This window comes from Urocitellus parryii, chromosome 1 (assembly GCF_045843805.1).
Source record: "Urocitellus parryii isolate mUroPar1 chromosome 1, mUroPar1.hap1, whole genome shotgun sequence".
In the NCBI taxonomy this organism is placed as follows: domain Eukaryota; kingdom Metazoa; phylum Chordata; class Mammalia; order Rodentia; family Sciuridae; genus Urocitellus; species Urocitellus parryii.
Window position 1 is genome coordinate 251,986,711 of NC_135531.1, and position 18,408 is coordinate 252,005,118.

Below are 18,408 nucleotides of genomic sequence, written 5' to 3' on the forward strand. Positions count from 1 at the left end.
AAAAAATAGCTGAATGTGGTGGTGCATGCCTTTAATACCAGCTACTTGGGAGGCTGAGGCAGGAGGATTGCAAATTCAAAGCCAGGCTGGGCAACTTAGCAAGATCCTGTCTCAAAATAAAAAGGAATGGAGATGTAGCTCAGTGGTACAGCACCCCTGGATTCAATCTCTAATACTGGAGCAGGGGGAAAAGGGCCTGACATACACATTTTTTTTTTTTTTTAACTGAGGATTGAATCCAAGGGCACTTTACCTTTAAGCTACATCCCCAGCCCTTTTTATTTTTTATTTTGAGACAAGGTTTGGCTAAGTTGCTGAGGCTCGCCTCCAATTGTGATCCCCAGGGCTCTGCCTCCTGAATCACTGAGATTACAGGCATTCACCACTGTGTCTGACCAGGCCCTGAATTTACTAACTTTGAGCAGTGATTTCCACATCTAGGGCCCCTGATTTTAAATTCCTCAGTGTGTTGCTGGAGACCTTCGATGGGGCAGACAGGAGGCACCTGCCATGCAGGTTAAATGTTACTAGTCCTTCATTAGATTACCTAGGGTAGATCAGTCTTCTGGAGCTCTCTTTTCTGCTGGCAAGCTATGGCCTGTCTCTCTCCCTTAGGTAAATACCAAAGCAAAATACTTCCATCTCTGAATCTCAGCAGGGAGTGTCACACCCCTGGGTTCAATCCCCAGTACCATTGCCTTCCCTTCTCCCCCACATACACACAAAAAAGTTTTTGAGAAACAAGTGTACAATATTATCCACCTTTGCCTAGAAGTGCCCCATGCCTCTGATCTCAGTGACAGGGAAGGCTGAGGCAGCAGGATCATAAGCTAGAGGCCAGCTTGGAAGACCCTGTCTCAAAAGAGAAAAGGGCTGGGGGTGGTGGTAGAGCTCCCAGGCTTCAACTCCAGTACCACACAAAAAGTAACATTTATTACTTTTTGCTCTAATTTTTTAAAGCAATAGTCTCACGAAGAGTACAAAATCTTGTAAACTAACAATTTATAGGAGAGCTGGAGATGGAATGGTATAGAAATAACGGGGAAACAGAACATTCCCTTTATTCACATAGTCTGCAAATATTTCACTCCTATGTGTAAGACATTGTTCAAGGACCTAAAAATACAGCACTGAATAAAGTCCCTTGTTTTCATGGTGCTTACTATAGCGGAACACACAACAAATAACTTATATATCAGTTGATAAGTGCTACAGTGAAAAATGAAGGAAGAAAGGTTACTATTTATGAAGTCTTGGGAATGCTTCTCAGATAAGTCTTGAGCAGAGCCCTTAAAGACTATGTGCAAACATCTAGGGAAAAAATATACCAAGGAGAGGGGAAGCGTGTGAAAATTCCTGACGTTGAAATATGCTTCGTGCATTTGAGGAGCAGCGTGGAAATTAAATATCTCAAGCGAGATATGGGAAGACCAGAATAGTTGGGAGAAATCAGACAGGCAAGTGTGGGATAAAGGTGCAAGTCCTTGCTTGGAGATGGAACTCAGGGACGCTCTACCACTGAGCTACATAAGAATCCAGTATTTTCTTTTGAAACAGGGTCTTGCAATTTAGCCCAGGCTGGCTTTGAACATTCCATTAGATCTTCCCACTTTAGCTTCCCGAGTCGCTGGGGATTAGACGCACACAGCCCTGTCTCCGCTGCAGGTTTTTAAAAAGTGGAAGGGCAAACGGAGCACGGTGGCCTGGGCCTGTAATCCTAGGGACTGGGGAGGTTGAGGCAGAACGATGGTAATTTTGAGGCTAGCCTCAGCAATTTAATGAGGTTCTATGAAACTTGGCAGTAAATACTCACACAAGAGCGAGCTCTACCACGGAGCAACTTCTAGTCTATTTTTGTAGATGCTTGAAATTTTTCACAATTTTGTGTAAACATTTATTTTTAAAAGGTAATTCATCTTACGCGTTTTTTCTCCTCTAAACAAACATCCCCTGAAAGCTGTCTATAGCTAGTAAACCCAGTCGTCTGCTTTTTGCAAGAAAGAGCAAAACCCAGTGTTCAGCAGTGGTAAAATAAATGCTTTGATTCGACAGAGAAAATTCGCGGCACAAAACAGACGCGCTCAGGGAAACGAATTTTTTTTTTTCCTTAGGAATTAGTGTTTTTTTTTTTTTTTTTTTTTTTAACGTTACTACAAACTCCCAAGACCGATCCTACTTCCACAAAGAAATCAAAACGCAAGATCCTTGTGATCCGCGGAAATGACGCCACGCGCTGAAAGTTGTCTGTGGGTTCCGAGGCGGGGCGGGGCGGGGCGGGGCGGGCGCGGACGTCAGCACGTCGGCCTTCTCTTCTCACGCCCAGCTTGGAGAAGATTGACAAGAGCGCCCGGGCTGGCGCCAGCCGCGCAGTACTCCCCCAGGAGCCTGGTCGACTGCGGCTGCGCAGGTATGCTGGGGCGTGGCTTCTAGTCATCCGCCCCTGCCTAGCCTGAGCGACCATTGAAGAGCGGCAGCCCGAGGGCCGGGTAAATCCCTAGCGCCCGGAATGATTAGCCCAGGGCCGCCCCGCCCCGGCTCCTCCCGCCCTCGCGCCCCGCCTCCCTCGCCTGCCCGGCTGCGGGGTGACACTGGGCTTCACCCTGGGAAGGGGGCGAGGGCAGCAAGAGAGACGGCGGCCGGGTGGCGGCGACTGGCACCCTGTGTGAGCGCAGGGAGGGGAAAGGGGAGATTGGGAAGAGGGAGCCGCGCGGTGTGAATGGGAGGGGTGCTTGGTAGCGGAGGGACGGTAGAGCGAGGGGCGGCGGTGAGGGGGCCAGGCTGTCCCGGGCGTGTCCTGCTGTAGTCCGGCTGGCATCGGTTGCGGGTCGGGGGACGCCAAGCTGGCGTTGCCCCATTTCTAAAGCTTTTCTTGGCAGCTTTGGCATATCTTAAGTTTGCCTCTGTTTGGGTTGTCTGGGATGCAGGGAGGAAGTTTAAAGATCCCCGTAACACTTGGAGGCTTTCCCGGGATCTTTTCCTAGCTGTGTGTGCGTGCTCCACTCTTCTTCCTGGATGGAGAGGTAGAGTGGCCAGGTGGACAGGTTGACTTTCACTCTCTGAAGATTGTTAAAACAAACAAACCAAATTCCTCCCGCCCTCCCCCACGCCCTGCCCTGCAACGCAACAAACATTCCCAACAACTTTAAGAAGCACACTAGAAATTTCTGAGAGATTTTATGTGTTTGAAATATGTGCTTTGGCTCATATGCACGAGGCCCTGGTTCCATCCCCAGCACCGGGTTTGGGGGCGGTGGGAGATGGCTTTGTCCTTACGTTTATAAAATGTATGTGAATGAAAAGGGAGATTTGCACGTATTCTTAATGCATTTTTGGGTGTTCTTACTCATAAATATGCTCTAGATTCTAGGACTTAATATTGATATTATATATTTTGTTAATTGCTGTGTTTTCCTGAATCTAAAGTGTCTATGAAATCTAAAAAGTGTAAAAGTTTATCCCATTGATAGTGTCAACTCAAGCAGATAAATCCCTTGTTTCTGATAAGTCTAGATTCTTTTTTAAAAATACGACCTCTTTTGAACCAACCTTTGGACTTTTTTTTTCTTTCACAGGTTTATTTAATTGCCTAGCTACCACTGAAGAGGATATATTGGAGTAACCACTGAAACTGCCTTTTGTTGACCAGAGAGTCCAATTGTTTCACTTATTTTTGTTTGCTCTACTGCTGTGAGCTTTACTGTAACGACTGAGAAACTTGGAAAATAAAATGAACTTGCTGTGGTCTTGAACATAATTTTTTGAGGAAAATAAAAGTGCCAGAGTGAAAGCCAGAATGGCATCCAGAGAGAGACTCTTTGAACTTTGGATGCTTTATTGTACAAAGGTAACTGCTTTCCTTTTTATTTCTATTTTAAAAATACTTAACTATAAAATTTTGTAACCAGACTTTATTTAATGGATAATAGGGTATTTATTCATGCTAATGACCCCAAACTAAAAACATGTAAGGGATTTTCCATTTCCCACTCTTCAGGTTTAAATACATACATAATATTGACAGACTATAGAGTCTTTTATTTGATTCTTGTCTGCAGTTATTTCAAAATTGTATAAGTCAAATTATTCTCTTAAGAGGAAAAAAATAAAACCAACCTTTTCTTACTGAAGGTTGAATCCAGGGGCACTTTACCATTGGACTACATCCTCAGCCCTTTTTTAATTTGGGAAGGGTTTCCCTGAGTTGTTCAGACTGGGCTGGAACTTGTGATCCTCCAGCTTCAGTCTCCAGTGTAGCTGGGATGACATTTGCCATTATGCCTGGCTAAAAAGTTTTTATTTTTGTTTATTCTTTTTTTTTTCTCCTACATGTGGGAGTAGGATAGAGTAGGATAGAGCCTTTTTCGTGAGGAGGGCATTAAGCATTTTTCTCATAGCTAACCTTTTAAGTTGTATGTAAAAGTTATTATTGATTGCTATGCTAACACTTGAGAGCCTTGTCTCAGTTGCTCTTCACTATAATTCTGGGAGGTTGATTTATAACTATCCACTTTTACTGCTGAGAAAACCGATGCAGGAGTGAACCTGAAACACAGTAGTGCCTGACTCATGTCCATGCTTTTAACTATTGTGGCTGCCTTAACATTTTTATTTTTGTTATTCAAAAAATAATTTCCTTTTTCTTCTTTGTCTTTATGTGTATTTTTACATGATAGCTTTGATTTTATCTTTGATTTTAGGTTATTGAGAAGAGTGTATCATAAAAACACATTTTCAAGTATCTACTCTGAAGATACTGACAAGGGTCGGAAAAACATCCCTAATCTATTTAAGTTAATTTAGGTCTGGGTAGTGAAGTTCTCAAGTTATAGCATTTATTTCAGCATTATCCCTTTAGCCTCCTTATGCTTTCAGCTCTTCAAAATATTTTTTTAACTTCTTGGTTTGATAGGTATTATAATTATTAAATGACATATACCTTGACATGTTTAATATAAATTTTTAAAATAGCTTTTAGTCTTCTGTACTTTAATGCCAGAAATATCTTTTTAAAAATAGACAATTCTTCCAATAATAAATTAATCCAAATCATCAGACTCTTGAAAATAGTAACTAACACATGTTGGCCAAAAATTTAAATGAAATTTTAATATGAATGTCTAGTAATTTAAAAACAATTTATTAAAAAGATAAGCTTTCATTGTTTTCAGAATAACAAAAGGTAAATGAGGTTACATGGTTTTATTAATAAATTATATTGTTTTTCTGTAGATTTAATATTTAAGTGACACAGTGCTTGTTGAAAAGATAGTGTATGTAGTTCCTTTATGCATACACTGAATTTTATTCTTAGTGACTTTTTTTTGGGTACCGGGGATTGAACTCAGGGGCACTTGACCACTGAGCCACATCTCCAGCCCTGTTTTGTATTTTATTTAGAGACAGGGTTCCACCGAGTTGCTTAACACCTGGCTTTTGGTGAGGTTGACTTTGAGCTCGAGATCCTCCTGCCTCAGCCTCCCTAGCCTCTAGGATTACAAGTGGCGCCCGACTCTTAGTGACTTTTATATAAGTATGAACCCTTAAATTCATTTTAAATTTTCTGATCTTAATAATGAAGGGTTCCCATGGTCAATATTATTTTATTTTTTGCTGAGCTAGGGATTGAACTCAACTCTACTTTGTGCCAGGCAAATACTCTTATCATTGAGCTATTGTTTCCAGCCCCCTATGGTCAGATTTTGAAACCTGTTTTTTCTTGAATAGGAAGATAAATTCTTTTTTTATGTTTAAGATTAAGTCATGTGTAGCCAGGTGCAGTGGTGCATGCCTGTAATTCTGAGGCTGAGGCAGGATGATTTTGCAAGTTGGAGATCAACCTCAACAACTTAGTGAGACTCTAAGGACTTAGCAAGACCCTGTCTCAAAATAAAAAATAAAAAGGGTTGGGGATGTAGCTCAGTTGTTAAGAGCCTCTGGGTTCAATCTCCATTACAAAAGAAAAAAAAATTATGGCATATACTTTTTTTTTTTTTTTTTAAAGAGAGAGTGAGAGAGGAGAGAGAGAGAGAGAGAGAGAGAGAGAGAGAGACAGAGAGAGAAAATTTTTTAATATTTATTTTTTAGATCTCGGCAGATACAACATCTTTGTTTGTATGTGGTGCTGAGGATTGAACCCGGGCCGCACGCATGCCAGGCGAGCGTGCTACCGCTTGAGCCACATCCCCAGCCTCCATATGGCATATACTTAATAAGACATATTTTTTCAGTTGTTTTCAAAGAATATTTAAAATCATGTTTCATCATTTTATAGATAATGTATTTATTAGATAATAACTTTTTCTTCTGAAGACACCTTGAATAAGATACCTACCAAATCCAGAAAATAGATTTAATTCTTCTTCCTAATGAGGATGATCACTGAATACTTAGTTCTTTGGATTTTCTAGCTATAATTGTTCCTAGTAGTTAGCTCCTCAGAAATCACCTGACTTTTCCTCCTCCAACAAACTTTTAAGCCTTTTTCTGTTTGCCTTTTACAGTTTTGATGAGCTTTCACATGACTTCAGGACTGCTCAGATCTTTTCATAAAAATGTTTTCTGTAACTTAGTTCTTAGAATTTCTTAGACTTTTTTGTGGGCTTATAATTGTGAAGTCTAATTTTGATTCTGCTGCTATTCTCTTTTGTGACCTTGAGCAAGACTTACCTCTTTGAGTCTCAGTTTTCTTATTTGTTGAGTAAGAGTGTGTATACAGGGAGAATGTTTTGTCTTACTTCTTAAGATTTTGTTTGTTTTGACCTCTGAGGGATAGGTAGGATTTTTGTTTTCTTTCTTATTCTGTAGCTTGTTGTATAAAACCTTTTAGTTGTCCTTTCTTAAGCTTTCATTATGGAAAATTTCAAGCATGCACAGAGTAGAGAAGAAGGGTTAACTGTTTTGTATCTGTCACCTTGTTTCAACAATGATAAGTTTGATAAGTTTGTATTCAGTCATTTTTCATCTCTGTAACCTTTCATTTCACCTATATCTATCCTGAATCATTTTAAAGCAAATCCCAATTTGTGATCTTACCCATAGTTAATCTACAATACAGTATTTTTTTGGTATCAGGTATTGAGCCCAGGGATCCTTAGTCACTGAGCCACATCCTCAGCCCTTTTTTTATTTTCCATTTTGAGATAGGGTGTCGCTATGTTTCCCAGGGCCTCACTGTGTTGCTGAGCCTGGCCATGTTGGTGATCTTGGCTTTCAACTTGTGATCCTCCTGCCTCAGCCTCCCAGAGCCTCTGGGATTATAGACCTATACCACCAAACCTGGTCCAACACAGTAATTCTTTAAATTATCAAATTTGTGATCATGTACTAACTTTTCTGCAAGTGTAATAATATTCTTATTTTCCCACTGTTTAACTTAACATTTATTTATTTATGTATTAAATTTTTTTTAAATTATTGGTTGACCTTTATTTAATTACTTATATGTGGTGCAAAGAATCGAACCCAGGGCCTTGCACACGTGCTAGGCGAGCCCTCTACCACTGAGCCACAACCCCAGCCCTAACTTAATATTTAAATAAAGTATAAGCATTGTATTTTGTTGAAAATATCTGTGAAACTTTTAAATGTACAGGTTCCTCCTTACCAGACTTTCTTCCTTGCTGTTGAAGAAACCTTTTTTTTTCAAATTACAAAGACAATTTATTTCTGTAATACAGAGAATACAACACATTCAAATAAAGCAAAAATAAAAATCAAATATAATTTCATGAAATGAATTAGAAACTGAATATAGGCATAAAACATTATTCCTATATCATAGAACATATTGTTTAAGGGTAAGAGATTAATATAACCACAAAGAATAATTAAGGACATGATGTCAGAGGACAGATTTCCATAAGTGAGATAGAGTAATACAGACAGTGGGACAATTCATTCAATACTGATATTTAATGAAGAATATCCTGAGATCTGAAGAATAGATGTTAAACTCCTAATAGGGAAAAAGCATCCAAAAGCTAGTGATAACGTGTGAAGATTTGAGAATAAACATGGAAAGTTTCAGGACCTGAAAATAGATGCATTGCTATTAAGTGAATTGTGTTCCCCTCAAATTTATATGTTGAAATTCTTGTAACTCAGAAATAGGACTATATTTGGATATAGGTCTCTTTATTTTATTTTTTTCTTAAAATTTAGATTTTAAATTAATAGAGACTGACAGTAGTAACCATTAAAAACCAACATGTTGACAAAAAAAAAAAAAAAAAAAAAGAAACCAGGTTTTTGACCTCAGAGTTTTCTAAACTCTGTTTTGTTTTTGCTAGTTGACTTTCCTTGATTTTAGGAAAAATCTCTGCTGATGTTTGTAGACTGGCTAATATAATACTTAACTGATTCAGGTTCTATAATAGATATAGAAGGCAGTCACCAGTGATTTTTGCCTAACTGTATTATTTCATTAGGATTTTGCAAAACTATATTCTTTTCATTTATTAGAACACACAGAAATATTCCTTCATCAGTTATTGATACATTTTCTTAAATGGAAGGCAGGCTTATAGCATAAATGTTTGATTTTTTAAAATAATTTTCAGAACAATGATTTGATTTGCTACCATCCTGCCACGTTGTTTTTCTTTAGTATCAAATTCATTTTTTTCTTTTTCATATTTTAATTGGTGCATTTTTATATTTGTACATAATGATGAGATTTGTTGTTACATATTTATACATGCACACCATATAACAATATAATTTGGCTAATATAATTCTCTAGAACTTTCCCTCTCTCAAGTTCATCATTAATTATTAAAATTTAAACAATGTCTACTATTGTACTGCTTTACTTTGTTTTTTTTTTTTTACATAAGACATCACATACTAACTTGACTAAAGACAACTTTGAAGATTTATCAAGTTCTGGTTCAGAACAGTAAGGTTAAGGTATCTTCCATTTTGCCACAGAGCTGACCTTGGCACAAGTAGTCCACAGTGTGTCAGTAATGGGTTGATATTAAAGTTCCATGATAGTGTTTTTATGGAATGCAATGTTTTGGAAGTTGTTACTGAACATTATAAAAGTTTAGTAGGTTTTGTAGGTAGTAGGACTTCCTCAGAAATATCCCTTGTGTAATACTGCTTTCTCAAAAGAATGCTAATGGGAAATAAGTATGTCTTCTGCCTATTAGTCTCGGTGTGATTGTAAACCTAAATACTCTAGATCAAAATCCTTTAAGTCAAATTAAAAGAAATTACTAGTTTCAGTTTTTAGAAGATAGATTTTAACATATTAAACTTAATATTTGAAAAGAATTTAGGTAAAAACCTGTGCAATTTTTATCTTATTTTAAGTTGACAAATAATGTATGTGTTTATGGGGTACAGTGTGATGTTTTGATATAGACATACGTGGTGGAATGATTAAATCAAGCTGATTAGCATATCTATTACCTGACATTTTTTTGTGGTGTGCAGTTTCTTTTGTTAGCAAACTTTTCAGTATGATTTTTTCCCCCTTTGTCCTTTTAGGAATAGGATTTAATTGCAATGTTAGAAACATTAATCTTCATAATAGGTTGTTAACCTTATGTAGTTATTACATAATATATAAGCAGAATGATTTCGGATTATCTAAGGCTTCTTTCCTCTAAAGATTGATCACTAGTGTCTAAGACTACTGATTAAAATTATGTAGTCTGAACTTACTTGCTTCCACATGGTCATCCCCACCCAGGGTCAAGGATTTGATTAACAGTGCATTTCATATAGCTCTTTTATAAGTTAAAAATTATTTTGAAAAGGTTTAATCTGGTATCTGGATTTTAGTTCAGTAGTTAACAGCTAGCTGTTAAATGTTTTGTTACATCTAACAAGTATAGAAGTATAGAAGGCAAAATTACTTAATGTCTGAAGATTTTAGTTTATGTAATATGTAGTAGACATCATGTCTACTGTCTTTTGACAATATTTCATCACTTAGCATGCTTAACTTAAGGCAGACAAAGAAACAAAAATAGAGAACAACTTTATACCAGCTTTTGGAATTACGTACCTTTTTGGAAGTCATGGATTTTCACAGAAAGACATATGTATCATAAACCCTATCTCATCTGTTGCCCTCAGATAGGTATAAAGATGTATATCTATTAGAAATTTAGTCTTTGTGGCAATGCTGCAGTTGGTCACCAGAATATATATGAGGGAAATTGAAGTTTTCAAATTCTTACGGATGAAGAATTTTTAGATATCAAATTCTTAGGTGTTTCCAATTAAGGTATTTTTTGTTGTGTCTGGTTTAAAGTATCGAATGCATTAAAACTGAGTAAAAAGATACAAAATGACTTAAAAGTGTGGCATTATGAAATATGGCAATGGGGTTGAAATTCAGGGTTCATTAGTAGTTTTTTTTTTTTTTAATTCAATTTACACTGAAAATTCTGCAGAGCTAACAGGATTGGAGTCAGGATTTAATTCCAGTTACACTTCTGGTTTTAGTGACCTGAAAGGAGATTACCTAGTTTCTTTATATATTAGTTTTCTCATCTGTTAAATGAAAAAAAAAAAAAAGCCTCCAAAACCACTATTGTACACATCAAAGTTGTTGAGAAAAAATTGATTGTACGTAGATGTACCTTAAGAGTAAGAAATATATGAGGCTGGGGGTTGTGGCTCAGCTGTAGAGTGCTTGCCTAGCACATGTGAAGCCCTGGGTTCGATCCTCAGCACTACATAAAAATAAATAAAATAAAGGTATCGTGTCCAACTACAACTAAAAAATAAATATTAAAAAAGAGTAAGAAATATAAACATGTAATCTTTATTTGTATTCTTCAAATATACATTTGTGTCTGGAATATTATTCCTAGACACTTCCATTTGGCCTATATATTGTATGATAACTGAGGGTTGTATTCTCATCTTTTTATTAATAATAATGAAACTGTGTTTATGAATGTCTTAAATAATTTTTCATTTGTACTTATTTAGTCTTGCATTCAAGCAGAGTGCTTAATTATCTTGAATACTTATTTGAGTTTTTTTCTTCCCACTATAATTCGAGTTTGTTTTGGACCTTGGTGATGCTCCATTTCCTGCTGTTGGCCTTTGTCCTTCTAAATCTGGAATATGACTGAAATAGATAGTTTTGCAGTGAGCTCAGAGTAAACTTCCTTTTCAGAATAAAAGTTTTTCTTTATAATCAAAATAGAATTTAGAGATATTTTATTCAGGTAAAAAGGAAAATACCTCTTCTTATTCATATTTGGAAAAAATGGAATGAATGCTCTTCTAATGAGAAAATTGACAATTTATATTAGTACAGTATTGGTTGTAATTCTACGTAAAGCTCTTAGTATGATGGACCAATACATGTCTACCCGTAAAATTGAAGCTTAATTGAATCTATATTAAGTCTCTAACATGTTCAAAGTATTGCAATGGCTCTTGATTTTTTATGGCTTAATGACCTTATAAGGAAGGAAATATTCTTTGACTTAAAAAAAAACCACAACATGATTATTAAAAGCCTTTAGTGGATACCAATATGTGTTTGTTTTTAGAAGATGGACGTCAAAACAAGAAAGAGTATATTTTATATCAGTAGACCTGGGATTAGCCCTTAGGAAATAAATGTTGCTTTTGTGATTTGACTTGAGCATTTTACTACTACTCTAAAAGTTGTTAAGATGCAAGATTTTTTTTTCTTTTCTTTTGATTATCATAATCTAAATTTTTCTGGTAGAAGGTAGAATTGGTAGCATTTAATTTGTGTACCTCTAGCATAATTTGTAAATGTAGAAGAGTCTAAATAATTTCCAGGTTTTTTTGGAAACTGATATTTGGACATTCCATTCACAAAGTTAGCTAGTACAAGACCACAAAGCTTTCAGGTAAGAATTTATGTGGGTAGAAATACTCCACATATGGGTTTGGAGTTTAAAAAGGAAGTCTGTGCTGGAAATAAAGATTTGAGAGTTGCCATATTGGCAGTTATTTGTGTGTAAGAAGAAAGTAAGGTAAAAGGAAGTCCTAAAGAACATTATCATTTAAGAGGGTAGAGAATGAGTCAAAAACTCTCATATCTTAGGCATGTAGTAAATATCATATATATATATATTTTTTGTTTTTAAAAAAAGATGATAGAGGAAGAAGTGTTTGTAAGGAGTTTGAATGGAAAGAGAATTAAAAGTGATTGGTAGCCAGGTGTGGTGGCAGACCCCCTGTAATCCTAGAAGTTTGGGGGCTGAGGCAGGAGGATCAGGAGTTCAAAGCCAGCAAAAGTGAGGTGCTATGCAACTCAATGAGACACTATCTTTAAATAAAATACAAAACCTGAGTTCAATCTCTGGTACTCCCATCTCTCCCCCCACCCCACCCCAAAATAAAAATGGGACAAGTATCCAATATACCACAATCTGCTTTCTTTTTTTCTTTTTTTTTTTTGAGAGAGAGAGAGAAAGAATTTTTTAATATTTATTTATTTTTTTAGTTTTCAGTGGACACAACATCTTTATTTTATTTTTATGTGGTGCTGAGGATCGAACCCAGTACCCCACGCATGCCAGGCGAGTGTGCTACTACTTGAGCCACATCCCCAGCCCCTGCTTTCTTTTTTTTGATACTGGGGATTGAACTCAGGGGCACTTGACCACTGAGTCATATCCCCAGCCTTATTTTATATTTTATTTAGAGACAGGGTCCCACTCAGTTCCTTAGTGCCTTGCTTTTGCTGAGGTTAGCTTTGAAGTTGCAGTTCTCCTGCCTCAGTTTCCCGAGTCCCTGGGATTACAGGCATGTGCCATCTTGCCTAGCCCACAGTCTGCTTTCTTGATTACAATTGTTCATATCCCTGCCATATGTAAAATGAACTTTATTTTTATCTTAAGAACTTAAAAGACTCTTATTCAGTAATGCCATCAGTCTTGAAACACAAAATCTTAAGATATATATCACACCTGATTGTTATTTTCTTGATACTAAACACTTTGCATTCTGAAGATACTATTGATATCCCCTACAAACCCAATGTATACTTGTGAAACTGAGATAGGAATGCTTCAATATAGACTCTTTAGGTGGGTGCAGTGGCACATGCCTGTAATCCCAGCAGCTTATGAGGCTGAGGCAAAAGGATCGCAAGTTCAAAGCCAGCCTCAGCAACTTAGACTCTTTTTCAAAATAAAAAACAAGAAGGGCTGGGGATGTGGCTCATGGGTAAAGTGCCCCTGGTTCAATTCCTGGTACCAAAAACCAAACCAAAACAAAAGTTCTTCAAAAAGGAAGAGTGAAAGTCTTATAAGACATAGTTCATAACTGTTGTGAAAACTGCAAATATTGCCTGCTTCCTCTACCCTTACTTAGTTCCATGATTTAACTCAGTTCTGTTCCTTGGAATAACTGCCTAGGCCATTCTTCTTTATTGCTCTTGGCTCTTTTCTCTTGGAGGTTCTTTTCTTATCATTTTCCTTTTGCTATATATAAATAGGGCATAAATATGATTCTGTGTGTATAAATTTTTAAAGTTTTTTTTATTAAAGCATTATAATTATACAGTTTCAGTTCATTTTGACGTGGAATTTGATTTCAATCCCTGTCCCCATCCATTCCCCTCTCCCCTCCCCTTATTCTCCTTCCTCCACTCTACTGATTTTCCTCTCAATCTTTTATTATTTTTTTTTAAATTTATTCTTTTTAATTACACATGACAGTAGAGTGCATTTTGACATTAAACTACATGGAACATAACTTCCTATTCTTGTGGTTATACTTGATGTGGAGTTACACTAGTTGTGTATTTGTATGTGAATATACTAAAGTTATGTTTGATTCATTCTGCTGTCTTTCCTATTCCCACCTGTCCAGTCCTCTGTACCTTCACTCTGCCCTTGCCATTGTGAGTCAGCATCCACCCATATGAGAGAACATTCAGTCTTGGTTTTTTGGGATTCATTTATTTCACTTAGCATGATAGCCTTAGTGCCATCCATTTACTGGCAAATGCCATAATTTCATTCTTTGTGTCTGAGTAATATTCCATTGTGTTTATGTACCACATTTTCTTTATCCATTCACTTTTTGAAGGGTACTTAGGTTGGTTCCGTAGCTTAGCTATTGTGAATTGAGCTCCTATGAACATTGATGTGGCTGTGTCACTACAGTATGCTGATTTTAAGTCCTTTGGGTATAAACTGAGGAATGAGATAACTGGTTCAAATGATGGTTCCATTTCAAGTTTTCTGAGGAATCTCCATACTGCTTTCCAGAGTGGTTGCTCCAATTTGCAGTCCCACCAGCAATGGGACTGCATTTTCACCAACATTTATTGTTACTTGTATTCTTAATAATTGCCATTCTGACTAGAGGTAAAATCTCAGTGTAGTTTTAATTTGCATTTCTGTAATGGCTAGTGATGTTGAACATTTTTTTCACATATTGTTGACTGATCATATTACTTATTCTTTGAAGTGCCTGTTCAGTATCTTTGCCTGTTTATTGATGAATTATTTATTTATTTTTGGTGTTAAGTTTTTGAATAATTTATATATCCTGGAGATTAATGCTCTGAGGTATGGGTGGCAAAAGTTTTCTCCCATTCTTATAGGCTCTCCATTTTTTAAAAATATTCTTTTAGTTATTGAAAGACTTTTATTTTATTTATTTATATGTGGTGCTGAGAATCGAACCCAGTGCCTCACACATGCCAGGCAAGTGCGCTACCATTGAGCCCCAGCCTCATCTCTTCATGTTCTTGATTGTTTCCTTTGCTATGAAGAAGCTTTAGTTTGATACAATCCTATTTGTTGATTCTTGATTTTACTTCTTGCACTTTAGGAGTCTTGTTGAGGAATTTAGTTCTTAAGCCAACAGGATGGAGATTTGGGCCTACCTTTTCTTCTAGTAGGCACAAGGTCTCTGGTCTAATGCCTACGTTCTTGATCCACTTTGAGTTGAGTTTTGTGCAGATTGAGAGTTAGGGGTTTAATTTCATTTTATTACATATGGATTTTCAGTTTTCCTAGTACCATTTGTCAAAGAGCCTATCTTTTTTCCAGTGTATGTTTATGGCACCTTTGTTTGTCTAGTATGAGATAACTGCATTTGGGTTTGTCACTGTGTTTTATTCTGTATCACTGGTTTTGATGTCTGTTTTGGTCTTTTATTATTTTTGGTTAGTACTTTGTACATACAGGTGAAATTCCCTGTATATTTATATATGCTCATAACATGATTTCTTTAAATTCATTCTTTATTTCCTCCCCTTTCCTGTCCTTTCCCTCCTTCTCAATCTCCTTTATTTACTCCACGATCTTCTGTATATCTTTTTGATATCTGACCACTTCCCCACTTTTCCCTAATTTTGCTCTAGCTTCCACATATGAGAGAAAAAATTCAACCTTTGATTTTCTAGTCTGGCTTATTTTTCACATGATCTCCATTTCCATCCTGAAGGGATAATTATTTAAAGTTTATGAAATATTTAAAGTAGCCAGGCTTGGTAGCATATATCTGTAATCTCAGCAACCTGGGAGGCTGAGACTGGAGAATTGCAAGTTCAAAGCCAGTCTCACCAACTAACTGAGGCCTTCAGCAACTTAATTAGACCCTGTCTTAAAATGGTTGTGGCTCAGTGGTTAAGCACCCTGGGTTCAATCCCCAGTATCACCAGAACCAAAAACAAACAAACAAATAAAAAGTAAAATTTGAAATCATTCTTACTAGGTATTGGTATATTCTAAGCCTGTTTCTAATATTCTTTCCTTTATATATGTTAAAATTGCTTCCTGGCTTTTCCTGGATGTGATATGCTTTCTTTTTATTAACATATTTGCTTTCATCTAATTGACTATGAATTCACATATTTCACCTGAGAATGTGCTTTTCTAAATAGAATTAGTTTTCCACTTAGGTTGTAAGTCCAGATGTAGGAAAACAAAGGCAAGCAGGATAGAGAAGTCATAAGTCATCAGGGATGGCTTGGTGGAAGAGGTGGCATTGATCAAGGGAGGGTATTTATTTATTTATTTATTTATTTATTTTTGGTACTGAGAATTGAACTCAGGGGTGCTTTACCGCTGAGATACGTCCCAAGCTTTTTTTTTTTTTAAAATATTTATTTTTTTCGTTGTAGTTCGACACAATACCTTTATTTTACTTATTTATTTTTATGTGGTGCTGAGGATCGAACCCAAGGACTTGCAAGTGCTTGGCGAGCACTCTGTTGCTGAGCCACAACCTCAGCCCTCCCTATCCTGTTTTAAAGAATAATTTTGTTTTGAGTTAGGATCTAACTAAGTTACTTACGGCCTCACTAAGTTTTTGAGGCTGGCCTTGAACTTGAAATGCTCCTGAGTCTTGATCAAATTTTAAAGAATGTATAGTAGCTTAATAGTCACAAAAGGTATTGAGGCAAGCAAAAGGCATGACCAAAAAGTATAAAAAAAAAAAGTGTCTTAGTATAGATTTTTATTTCTGGTAATAAAGTGTGCTACGTTTGAACTAATCTTTATTCTGAAATTACTCAGATTTCTTGATAAAATGAATTATTTTAAAGGCTGTGAAAAACTGGCAGGAGAGGAAAGCATTAGAAAGCAAAATCTTATTAAAGCAGGAACATCAGTAAATGGAAACCATTTTTTGCCTGTTGAATTTGAGCTTTTATTTTCCTGGCTTTAGGAGTGGCCAGATCAAAGCCAAGAAGCTACCCAGCATGAGAAATGTAGATTTTTCTTTATAATCTCAAGGCTTATTCCTTTGGTATAAAGGTGAACTACAAGTCAACCCACTTCACTCTCTTATTTCCACTTGGGAACTTCCAGGAAAACTGCCTTGAATAAGAATCAACAGGAGACAACAGAAATAGATCATGGAAACAGGAAAGACTGAATATGTTGGTATTGGAATATATAGATTATAAAATTAGTATGAGAACTTTGATTAAAGAATTAAAATCAAACTTGAACAGATTTTTGTTTTATAGAAGACAACATTTATTATAAAATATTTCATTATGTAATGGAACACTGGAAAATGCTGGTAGCCTAAATTGCAGTTTGATAGTTTTATTCATGATGTATGGATTGATAATGCATGAATACCTGTTACCTGGCTTTCACATGGATAGACCATGACACATACATTAGCTGTCTCTCTAAGGGGAATTGTAAAATGTATTTTAATTTTAAAGGCTAATTTAAAAAATAATTTAAAAAAATTATTCTAATTTGTAAGGCTATTTTTTTTTTTTTTAAGTGTAAAGCCGGGTAATGCCTTATGCCTGTAATGCTATGACTTGGGAGGCTGAATCAGGAGGATCGCAAGTTCAAGGACCAGTCTGGGCAGCTTAGCAAGACACTGTCTCAAAATAATAAAATAAAACATGTTGGGGATGTAGCTCAGTGGTAAAGTGCCAGATTCAATCCTCAGTCCAAAAAAAAAAATAAATAAATAAATAAAATAAATAAAAAATTAATAGTTAAAACCAAAATCTTTCTCAGTAATTTCCAGTAATTGATAGAACAGAAACAGTAAAGGTAAAGGTTTAATTATGATGTATTTATGTAGACTTAATGCCCAATATACATTCCTTTCAACACACAGATATTTACAAAAAATGAGGATATAATAAACCTTAAAAGAAGTTTTAACAGATTTCAAACAATTGAAATAGTAGAGTATGCTTTTTGGCCAGAATGTAGTTAAGAAATTGATAGCAGGAAGTTTAAAAAGACAAAAATCCTGTAGGTGAGAAATATACTGTAAAAATAAGCCTGATTGAAGAATAGTAGAAAATAAGATTTTTTATATTCAATGATGAAAGTACATTTTAGAACTTGTCAGAAGGGTAGCTACTGTATTAGGAATGTTTATGACTTTAAATGTTGGAAATGAAAAAAACTAGTCATTTGTGGCAGCCAGCTTCTAAGATCCCTACGTCTTGTTATTTACAGCCTTGTGTAGTATAGTTCCTTCCTGCATTGCACCCATGTTGATCTTTGTGATCAAGAGCATTTGGCAACTTACAGTATGTTATTTCTGAAATTAGGTTATAAAAGACACTATTGTTTCCCCTCTCATTTTTTTTTCATTTACTCTGGGGAAATTCAGCTGCTCTGTGGGAGTAGGCTAATGGAGAGAGACCCCTCTTGTGAAGAGCTAATGCTTCTCGCCAGTGAAAACATGAAGCTTTTAAGTGATTCCTCCAATCCAGTCGAGCTTTGATATTACTACATTCTGAATTGACATAGTTATTATAAGGCATTGAAAAAAGCTGAGTCAGTACCCCTCAATTGAGCTGCCTTAGAATTCCTTCCCCTTAAGAAACAGTGAAATAATATATGTCTGTCATTTTAAGCTGCTAAATTTTAGGGTAATATGTTATACAGGAGTAGATAATTAGTATCTCATCCATTTAAGAAGGTAAAACAACAAAATAAACCAAAGAGTGAA

General features: G+C 36.1%; 1 protein-coding gene across 1 annotated transcript in view; it reads left to right on the forward strand.

Moving 5' to 3' along the window:
* Positions 1-2,463: 2,463 nt before the first annotated feature.
* Positions 2,464-18,408, forward strand: part of Nbeal1 (neurobeachin like 1) — a 195,151-nt gene continuing 179,206 nt past the window's right edge. The window contains exons 1-2 of the mRNA XM_026405354.2: positions 2,464-2,662; positions 3,573-3,844. Coding sequence (XP_026261139.2) covers positions 3,794-3,844 — 51 coding nt within the window. The 5' untranslated portion in view covers positions 2,464-2,662; positions 3,573-3,793. The remainder of the gene's footprint in view (positions 2,663-3,572; positions 3,845-18,408) is intronic.